Source organism: Nannospalax galili, unplaced genomic scaffold (assembly GCF_000622305.1).
Source record: "Nannospalax galili isolate Female #2095 unplaced genomic scaffold, S.galili_v1.0 scaffold17, whole genome shotgun sequence".
Classification (NCBI taxonomy): domain Eukaryota; kingdom Metazoa; phylum Chordata; class Mammalia; order Rodentia; family Spalacidae; genus Nannospalax; species Nannospalax galili.
The window spans coordinates 3,602,884-3,613,056 of NW_008342276.1; the positions used below are offsets into that span (position 1 = coordinate 3,602,884).

General features: G+C 38.7%; 1 protein-coding gene across 2 annotated transcripts in view; it reads right to left on the bottom strand.

The window, feature by feature from the left end:
* Samd12 (sterile alpha motif domain containing 12) overlaps nucleotides 1-10,173 on the bottom strand; it is a 434,786-nt gene that overhangs the window by 253,093 nt on the left and 171,520 nt on the right. For both annotated transcript variants that reach the window (XM_029565861.1, XM_029565862.1), the window contains one exon: nucleotides 8,587-8,716. In XM_029565861.1, coding sequence (XP_029421721.1) covers nucleotides 8,587-8,716 — 130 coding nt within the window. The remainder of the gene's footprint in view (nucleotides 1-8,586; nucleotides 8,717-10,173) is intronic.

A 10,173-nucleotide genomic window follows, 5' to 3' on the forward strand; every position in this document is an offset into this window, starting at 1 on the left:
TTTGTTATAAGTTTTGAGGAATTTGCCCATTTTATATAAGCTACTAAGTACACTGGCATAAAAGTTCCTGTAATACTTTATGATATCATAGGATAATCATATGGCAAAATTATATAATCACATTATAATATCTTTTAAAGTATAGAGGGTTTAGTGATAAACTACATTCTTGATATTGTCTGTCTCTTTTTTCTTGTTCAGCCTAGACAGGTATTTATTTATTAATTTTGTTAACTTTTCAAAAAACCAGCTTCATATCTGTAAATTTTACCCTTTTTTGCTTCACTGGTTTCAGCTCTTAGATGTGTTTTTTCCACCTGTCTACTAATTCTCAGATTAGTATGTTTTTAGCCTCCTAGCTTTTATGATAAAAATTTAATTCACTGACACAGTATCTTTCTTCTTTTGTAATATGGGTATTTAATGCTGTAATGTCCCTCCAAGTTCTGCAATATCTGCACCACACAAATGTTTCTATTATCATCAAATTCTAAATACTCTAAAATTTCTCTTGTGATTTCTTCCTTACCTTTATAGTTACCTAAATATATGTTAAGTTTCTAAATATTGGAAATTACTTGGACATATTTTTAATGACTTCCAACTTAATTCTGTTTTGAACAGATAATGTACATACTATAAAATCTTGGGTTTTTAAAATTCACCTTTCTGTGGTATGGCAGGTAGTAGATTGCGTTGCATAAATGTCATAAATATGTGTTCTGAAGTTTTTGGTAGTGTTCTACCTGGTTTATGGAAAAGGCTACAGAAAATTTTAAGTCAATGCATTAACTAGTAAGATTTAACAAGTAAGTGAAATAAATACAAATATACTGCTTGGGAGGAGTAATCAGAGAGAAGGGAAGAAGCTGGTGTAGCTAGACTGATGATGAGACGCTGATGAAACTATGGAAACCAGTATCTAGAGAACATAAAAGATGTCTGGCTAATGCAGAGCCAGAAAAGATTGTTTAAAGAAGGAAGAAGGGTATGCCAATTGCAGGTAGAGAAGCAAGGAGCACAGAGATGACGTGGAGGGTAAAAACTTCAGAGGAATCTTATCAGACAGCCTATATATACTTTCTCAAAGTACTAGAAAAACATCTATAAAGATAAAGAAGGAAGGTTTTGTGATATTCATTGAGTAGTCCACTGAGATGAAGAAAAGATTGGGAGACAGGCTGTGCTTCTGTGGAAGAAAACAGTCATCCATAGCTTTCTATAGCAAGAAGTTCTAACCTGAGAACCTAAATAGGACCAGAGGTGTGTTTCAGTTAAACCTCAGCATGAAGTTGGTAACACTTAAAATTTTCAGCTACCAACTTAATGTGATAGTTCCATCCACAGAGCTTATCCTGAGAGAACACATGGAACATCGAAGGTAAACAAGACCTAAGGAAGGTTTTCTGTGGCAGTGGGTGGTATCTAAACTCCATTCAGGAGGAAAACTGGGATTATTCAGACTAAGGGGTAGGTTTGAGAATAGTAGAGTAGGTGTGATACTTGGGAACCCTTCAGGTCTGCAGCTTTGAGGAGGGAGTGAAGAAATTCAAACTCCATAACCACTATGATCAGCACCACCATAAAAATTCAAAGTTGCAAACAAGAACAGCCTGCTGCTTAAAATTATGAAATGCACTTATATCAGGCAAAGGCTGACTGGCCATCCATCAGGGATGTTGGAAAGGAGAGGCTAGAAGCTTCCTGGGTGAATTATCAGAGGGATACTCAACGCCACACTGCCTGATCTCTGGAGAGAGACTCCCCTGACTAAGGCTCCTGGACTCTCTCCTGCCCTCCTCAGGACATCTGCTGAGCCCAGTTCTACATTGTCTCCTCTTGTGCCTTGATATAGTCTGTTTTTTGTCATGAATTGAACACCAGTGATGAGATGCTTGATACTGAGAGAAAATGTTCTTGGCATATTCATTTATCTAAAGATCTGGCATTCAATAAAAAAAAAAAAAAAACCCAAAACTTCTGTAAGGAATAAAGTCAATATTTTCATGTTTTTTCCCCCTAATTTCTGGGTTTATTTCTCATGGAAAGGGATTTTTAAAGATTTATTTATTTCAAAATTATGTATATGTGTGTGCTTGCATGAGAATGTGTGCACCATGTACGTGCGGGAGCCCATGAAGGCCAGAAGAGGACCTTCAATACCCTGGAGCTGGAGTTACAGGTTGATTGTGAGTCATCATGTGGGTGCTAGGAACCAAACCCCAGTTCTCTGTAAGAGCAGCAAGTGTTCCTTACCACCGAGCAACCTCTCCAATCCCCTGAAAGGGATTTTTAAAATTGAATTTATAAAACTTTGATGGCATTGGATGTCCTTTCCGATTGAGAAGTCTCCTAACCTCCACATCAAGGAACCTAAATTAAGCACCCTAGGTTTGGGAATCCTGAGAAATGGACTGGAGAGACTGCTTAATGGTTAAGAGCACTGGCTGCTCCTGCAGAGGACCCAGGTTTGATTCCCAGCACCTATATGGGGGCTAAAAGCCATCCATAACTCCAGTTCCAGGGATCTGATTCTCTCTTCTGACCTTCACAGCCATTCCATGACATGTGTGCACGTACATACAGGCAGGAAATACATTCATACACATAAAAATAAATAATAATAATAAAAGAATACCAAGAAATCTTCTTCAAAATGTCACGTAATAAGCTGAGGAGTGGCACATGTCTTTAATCCCAGCATTTAGTCAGATCTCTGTGAGATTAAGGCCAGTCAGATCTACACTGTAAATTACAGGCCATCTCTGGCTACATGGAGACCCCATCCCAAAAGAAAAAAAGAATCAAGTAATAAGTAGATAAATAGTTAAGTTTTCTATCAAAAAAAGGTTAAAATGAAAAATGCTGTCACTAGAATATTAATAAATAATTCATGTCCTACTGTCAGGAACTTTTGTATGTAGATATGAAGCAATTCACGGAGTCACGTGAAGTAGAGAATTCACAGCAAAGAGAAATGTCACAAAAGATAGAGAAATGGACCCCAACATTCAGAGGGAAGTACAGCCAAGACGAGGAAATGTGCTGAGGAGGTGTGGTAGCAGATACATCTATGTATTATTTGGTCACACTAGATTCTACCAATGTATTCTCATAAGTGCATCACATAGAGTAAATACCCCACTTCATCAGACACCTGCTAACTACATACCCCATTGGTCTCTATGGCGATCTCTAACCATAAGAGAAGAGAATTGCAGAAGAATAGAGAGGTGGGAAAAGCTCAGAAAATTCAGCATGGAGTAAAATAATGCTAGCGAATGCATCAAGTCACATTCCAGAGGTTTGGGTGAAAGCGATTTATCTTTACTCCACAGTGTAAGCAGAACTTCCGAATTTCAGGGTCCTGTATCTCAGTGGAATGCTTTTAAAAAAAGGAAATGGAGCCGGGCATGGTGATGCATGCCTTTAATTCCAGTGCTCAGGCAGAGGTGGGGGATCTCTGTGAGTTCAAGGCCAGACTGGTCGACATAGTGAGTTCCAGGCCAGCTGGGGCTACAGGGAGACCCTGTCTTAGAAGGACCAAAAAAACAACAAAGAAAGGGAAAAGATATAGAAGGTACAAATGGGCATTGGTGGAAGTCCCTCTCCTGAAAAAGAAAAGAAAAGAGAAAGGAAAGAAAAAGACTAGAAGCATTCATCTATTATGTTGGAGACCACTTAGGGAAAACGGGCTGGAAAGATGACTCAGAGGTTAAGAGCACTGACTGCTCTTGCAGAGGACCTAGATTCAGTTCCTAGCACATACATGGTGGTTACCAACCATCTGTAACACCAGTTCCAGGGGATCCAACGTTCTCTTCTGGTTCCTGTGGGCATTGCATCACACAGATGCACTTAAACACATGTAGGCAAGACACTCACACACAGAAAATAAAAATAAATAAATTGAAATAGAGAAAACTGATAGGGAGCATTTGCAAAGGATATTAAAAAGATTGATATTCGTGCAGACACCTAAAAGACACACACTGTTGTTTCATGAAGTAGACCCACGCAATCCCTTTATACTTGTATTCAGGTAGCTTTTAAAATGATTTTCTATTCTGCTTTATTCATGAAAATAAGTCTTTAAAGTTGCCAGGGGAAAGAGCCCTTCACAGATACTGGGTTTGAAGCAAGAGAAGTTGAGGTGACTTAGCAGCTACACTAGGAAGAGTGCTAGGCACAGCCAGGGGCTGAAATCTCCCCCAACCTGAAAAGTTTCTTAACTGTGCATCAAAGAGAATCTGGAAGTTGCCTGTGAGCTTACATCTGGTCCCAGCAGAAGCACCTCATCAGCATTCCATGCCAGACCTCAGGAAGCTAGGGAAAGAATCTCACAAGGATAGAAATATGTGAATTTATTTCCTTCAAGCCTAATCTGATGACTTCAATCAGTATATCCTAATGTCTCTCTGGTGTTCTAAGCATCTTACTTCTTTTTAAGAATACTTCTGCAGGGAATGAACCTAAGAAACTTCTCATCTGATTACACCTATCTGCCACAAAATAGCAGTTGCTTTCTGAACACAACACAATGATCAGAAATTCTAATAAGAAATTTATAAAAGCTTTGGAATGGCAGTTAAAGTATTTCTTTTCTTAGATTTTACAGCAAACTAGTGGAAAATCTGATCAGAATTTAATGTCCTTCAGAGGCATAGGAAAATATCCATAGAATGGAGCTATTTATAAGATCATAAGTATAAAAATATTTTAGACAACCAAGGTTAAGAGTGATTTTCCAAAAATGATTAAAATCAGGTGGGGCATGATCATAAACTCTTCTGATTTCAGCATTCAGAAGAAGAGTTAGGAAAACAGCTCTAAGTTTTGAGGCCAGCCTGGTTTACCTAGCATGTCCTAGACCAGCTGGGGCTATTTACTGAAACCTTGTCTCAAAAAAAAAAAAAATGAAAGAAAAGAAAGAAAGATGAAAGAAAGAAAGAAAGAAAGAAAGAAAGAAAGAAAGACATGGCTACAGACACTTGGACAGAAATCCCTCAAGAAAAAGTATATACCAAAAATGAACATGTTTAGGATTTTCATTTGATTCATTATTGAGGATGCTATAAATAATAAATAATTCAAGCATGCCAATTAAAGTTTTGGATGACTAGACTCAAAGGGCAAATGTGAAGACAAGATCACTTTTTCCAAGGTGGCTGGGAAGTCAAGAAACCTCTGTGGGCCGTATGTGCATGTACACAGACAAAAAACTTTGTTCTACAGAAACCCCTCCCCAAACTTCCACAGGTATACCTTTTAAGGTCTTCCATATAGAGAGTACTGAACATTGTATGCAATATGTGTTTTCCTATATGCATGCCTATGATGATATTTGACTTACAAATTAGGCACAGTAAGAGATGAGCAACTGTAATCAATAAAACAGAACAGTTTTAACAATATGCTGTAATAAAAAAGTGAATGTGGTCTCTTAAAAAAAACAGAATTTTCCAGACGGGTGTGGTGGCGCACGCCTGTAGTCCCAGCACTTGGGAGGCAGAGACAGGTGTATCTCTGTGAGTTCAAGGCCAGCCTGGTCTACATAGTGAATTCCAGGCCAGCTGGGGCTACAGAGAGACCCTGCTTCAAAAAGACAAATGTTTTCAGACCATAGTTGATCATTAGTAGTTAAAGCCACAGTAAGTAAAACTACAGATTAAAGTGGAAAATTAGTGTACTGCTCAATTAGTTATCCACAACTCAGAGTTGTAAAACAGCTCCCTGCAGTCAGAATTAGAGACACAAAATGGTGTGATAGACGATGATACACAGTATTTTATAGAAGCACGAATTGTGCCCCATACAGATCACTGATTATCTTATTTACTTATTCCTCAAACCTAGTAAGTGGTAGATGCTCCATAAATACTTGCTCAATGGATGAATATCTGCTGTGTGTCAGCACTAAGTTTGGCCCTTCACATGTATCATCCCACTTAATCTTCTTAAGGACCCTTTAAGATAAACATTACTCTCATTTTTACTGACAGGAACTAGCTTGCGTGACATTACACAGCTACTATGCTGTAAAGGTTGGGGTGAAGGAGAGCAGGTAGGTTTGGACTAAGGAAACCCATTTATTACTCCATAGCCCTCCCTTTTTCTGTGCCACTGGACCGTCTGCCTCTAAATCATGGTGCGTTTATCAGTTAGACTTAATATATAATACACTTACTCAATGAGCACAGAACTGGATCTTCTTGTTTTAAGAAAAATAAATGAACAGTGGCACCCAGCAGACATGTGAATAATCTTGTTTGTAGCCTAGCAGATGAGCATAGGGAATTGACTAGCCCAGATTCTCATTTCTCCTTAGGTCTTCTTTTCCCAATTTTCAGAATAACCACTGGATGAATTAACACTGTTTATGTGTGTGGTCTGTTTTCACAGAAATCTGGGTAAAACATAGGAAAACTGTATCAGTTCACATTTATTGTCTGTTTCCTGTGACACGTCTCTCTTCTTAGCAGCACCATGAAGTAGGTATTAGAATCATCTTCATTGTCCAAGAGAAGCAAGTGCACGGACCAATCTTCATAAAGACCACAGGGCAATGTTGCATTTCTGGGCTTCAGTCTACCTTGCCAATTGCTCCCCATTATCTCCCTAAGTCATTCCCCTGTGCACAGGCTCCTGCGGTTTGTCCTATGATTACTTTTTTTTCTTTTTTTTTGAGACAGGGTCTCATATAGACCTAGGGTGGCCTTTAACTTACTATATAGTTGAGGATAATCTTGAACATCTTATGTTCTTGCTTCAGCCTCCTAAGAATAGAGATAGCAAGTGTATGACACCACACATAGTTTATATGGTGATGGGGATCAAACCCAGGGCTTTCTGTATGCTGGGCAGTTACTCTACCAACTGAGCTACAATCTCAGCTCCATCTTTGTTTTTTGTGAACCTCATTCCCCTAATTAACATTGTAGTCTCCAAAGCTATGGCGATTCCCACAGCTTCTGGCACCATATGACTAGTTACTGCAGACTGGTTCAAATCCTGGAAGCTGTTTTCTGCACACTTGAGAACTGGGATGTTTTGGGTGCTATACATTCATTCTAAGAGAGACAGAAGTAAACAGCAGCATTGTGAGGCTTCCAACAGAGGAATGCCAGAAAGGCGGTAATCAAAATCACTTTCTCTATTCTCTAAGTCCCCTGCTTCCTTTACCTGCTAGAAACAAGCTGATCTTAGAATAAAGTTAGGGATTTTTTTAAAAAAAAAATCCAGATAAGACTTAACTTAAATAAGAGTACAGTGCTATAGGTATGAGGGGTCTACACATGGTTAGCCTACTGGTTTATATATTAATATTTAATTTACTTTCACAACAACTCTCTGACTCTTAATACTATCTTTACTCTGGAAATGAGGAAGTAAACTTGAATAATTTGACAATGCGAGCACTTTGCCCAAGAGCCCAAGACCTCTGTGATGGTTTAGGAATACCACAGGTACTTTGTAGAGACTGAAAATGCCATCTAAAACAGTTTACAACTTTATAGCACAGACTGAATTCCCACATTCCCTTCCTCACGTCACTTAGCAGAGCACTTTGGGATGTGATACCTCTTCCTCTTTCAGGACGAAAGACTTTCATTCTCAGGGGCTCTGTTCACCTACCTCATATAAGCCATTATGAAACTTATCTGCATACCCTTAATAAATAATAAATAATAACACTCCCAGAAGCCCATAGTGTGGAACTCTCAGTCCCTCTTTCACTACATAGCTGTGAAGGAGGGGGAGGAAAGGGAGCTGTCCACATGCAGGTGGAATCTCAGCACAGGTGAGGTCTGGAAATGTCCCTCCTTAATCTAGAGGCTGACATGGAGGGTAGATATGAGGCTGAGCATATTTTCTCCATCCCACCCTTCTGAGAGGTGTGGCAGAAAGCACTTAGCATTGCATACGTTTTTCTGTTTTTCTGTTTCCAAGTACTAATTTTTCCCTCTGTATGGAACACTTCAGTATCGTTGATCTAAATGGAATCTTACTTTGCGACTTAAAGGTGTTCATCTCAGGCACAGTAACTAGTGCTATACTTCACTTCAGAAACCCAGAACACCACTGTGTGGGAATAAAGGAGAGTGGTACCCAAGGAACTGGATGATGGATGGCAGGGAAAGTGACTTAGTACTCCTAACTCTTCTACATCATTGGATGTGCATGGATAGCTTACCTATCAGTAAAACTAATAAGCTTGGTTTAATGTGCAAAGAAAAAAGGCAAGATTTTCCTATGTAGAAACCCTCCTCCCTCAGAAAATCCCAATATTGATTCTATAATCAAGAGGACTTAAAATGTTTTCTCTTTTGTTTTCTCCAGGATCTCCCCAGCCCTGCTCCTGAATACACTTTAATACTGCATACTCGAAATCTAGTTTCCTCTACTAAACTACTTATGTTTTTTCAGTATTGTGGCTCATGTGGGTCTGGAGTATATTGCTTGCTTTAGAGCAAACCCATGCCAGGAAATTTCATCAGCTGTTTCACTTTGTGGGTACTGAAAAGGCCACAGTGATGGGGGGCGGGAAAGGCAGTAAGAAAGAGTCTTAGATACTGCATACTTTACCAGTTATATCATGTTGTCTGAATGAGTCACTGTAGATCTGATACTGATTTGGACAATGTTTCTTCAACCACTTGCAGACATCCTGCTGGGTCCACAGAGCTACTGGTTTTGACAGCTTCACTGCTGCTGACTGCAAAGAAAGAAGGAAAGGAAGGTCTGTTAATACTGGCTCCATGCCTGGGAAGGCACTAATGTTCAAAGTCCTAGAGTATTTGGTAAAAGCTACAGTCTGGATTCCCTGAAGATAAATATCTGCTCTTGTTCTCCTTCTAACCGCTGCAAACCTCAATATTGCTAAAGCCACTAAGAAAAAATTCAAGAGGAAAAGGCCATGAAAATTATACTCATTGAGAAAAGCCCCTGGAAGGTAGCGTTTTCTACTAAATACTATAGCAACAACATAATGGGGTTGCTAAGCAAGTAATTAAATTTTAGGGGTAAAATAGCTGTCTGTAAGTACCCTTCTCTGTGTTGCTGGAAGGTGTCCACCTCTCCTTCCTGACATCCCTGGTGCCTAGTATAACACTTGCCCCAGCTGGTATGAATAATTACTTTAGGACTGAATGTTACAGGACTTAGATACCTGCATACTAAAAAGTGCAAGTCTGCCTGGGGGTTCTGGACTGAGGGTGTTCCCGTGAAGCCTTCGAACATTAGTTATTCCACAGTGGGGAAGCAAAAAGCCAATTCCACCAGCATGTGGGGAATGGTAATAAGATAATGGGACTCATTAGGCTTTATATAGAAGTCAACTAGTCAAGGCCTTTTACTGCTCACTGGATCTTTCAGAGAACTGATCAAAAGTCAGAGGGGAATAAAACAAAATAAAAAATCAGGATGCAAAGAGCCTAGTCTTTGATAAATGGTAACTTGCAAACACATTTATTAATAAGCCTTGGCTCTGTGGTCTCCCTCATGGACCCTAGAAATTTGGTCTAGGATAGATGAAAGTTCTTATGTCAGTATTTTTTTTTAATCATTCTGGACCAGTGATTGCCAAAAAAGGACTGAAATATCGATAATTTTTAAGAAGGCCTTTAGTGGCATGAAGATCAGGAATTAAATATCACTGCTCTTCTCATGAGGCATTATTTTCTTCCACTTCTCTTTCAAACTGTCAGAGTAAAGCAAGGGGAATGACCTAAATTGGTAGGAGTGTGAATTACCATCTTCCGGACACTTGCTCACATTATATTTAATTCTACAAAGAAAGATTTGCTTCAGTTTTATAACCTCCAACAGAAAGCAGTAAATCTACCATGTAATTACTCTTCTGTTTACTTTTATTAAATTTAAGTTAACCTTCACTTACAGCAATAAATTTTGGCCTAAAAATTGTATTTTCTGTGGTAATTTCTACTTTGCTTTTAAACAAATTTTAAACAAAAAGTAAACAAAATCAACATCCCAATTTCAATAAAAAAATTAAGAATGGGACAGATGGCGAGAAGTTCATAAAGAAACAGTAGGAGGGGAAGGAAGACGTACATGATTCAATTTGGGAAAGCACAGTATTCAGGTGGTATTTTTTTTTAATTTTAAAAATTATTTAATAACAACATACTTAGAAGAAGCATATCATTACAA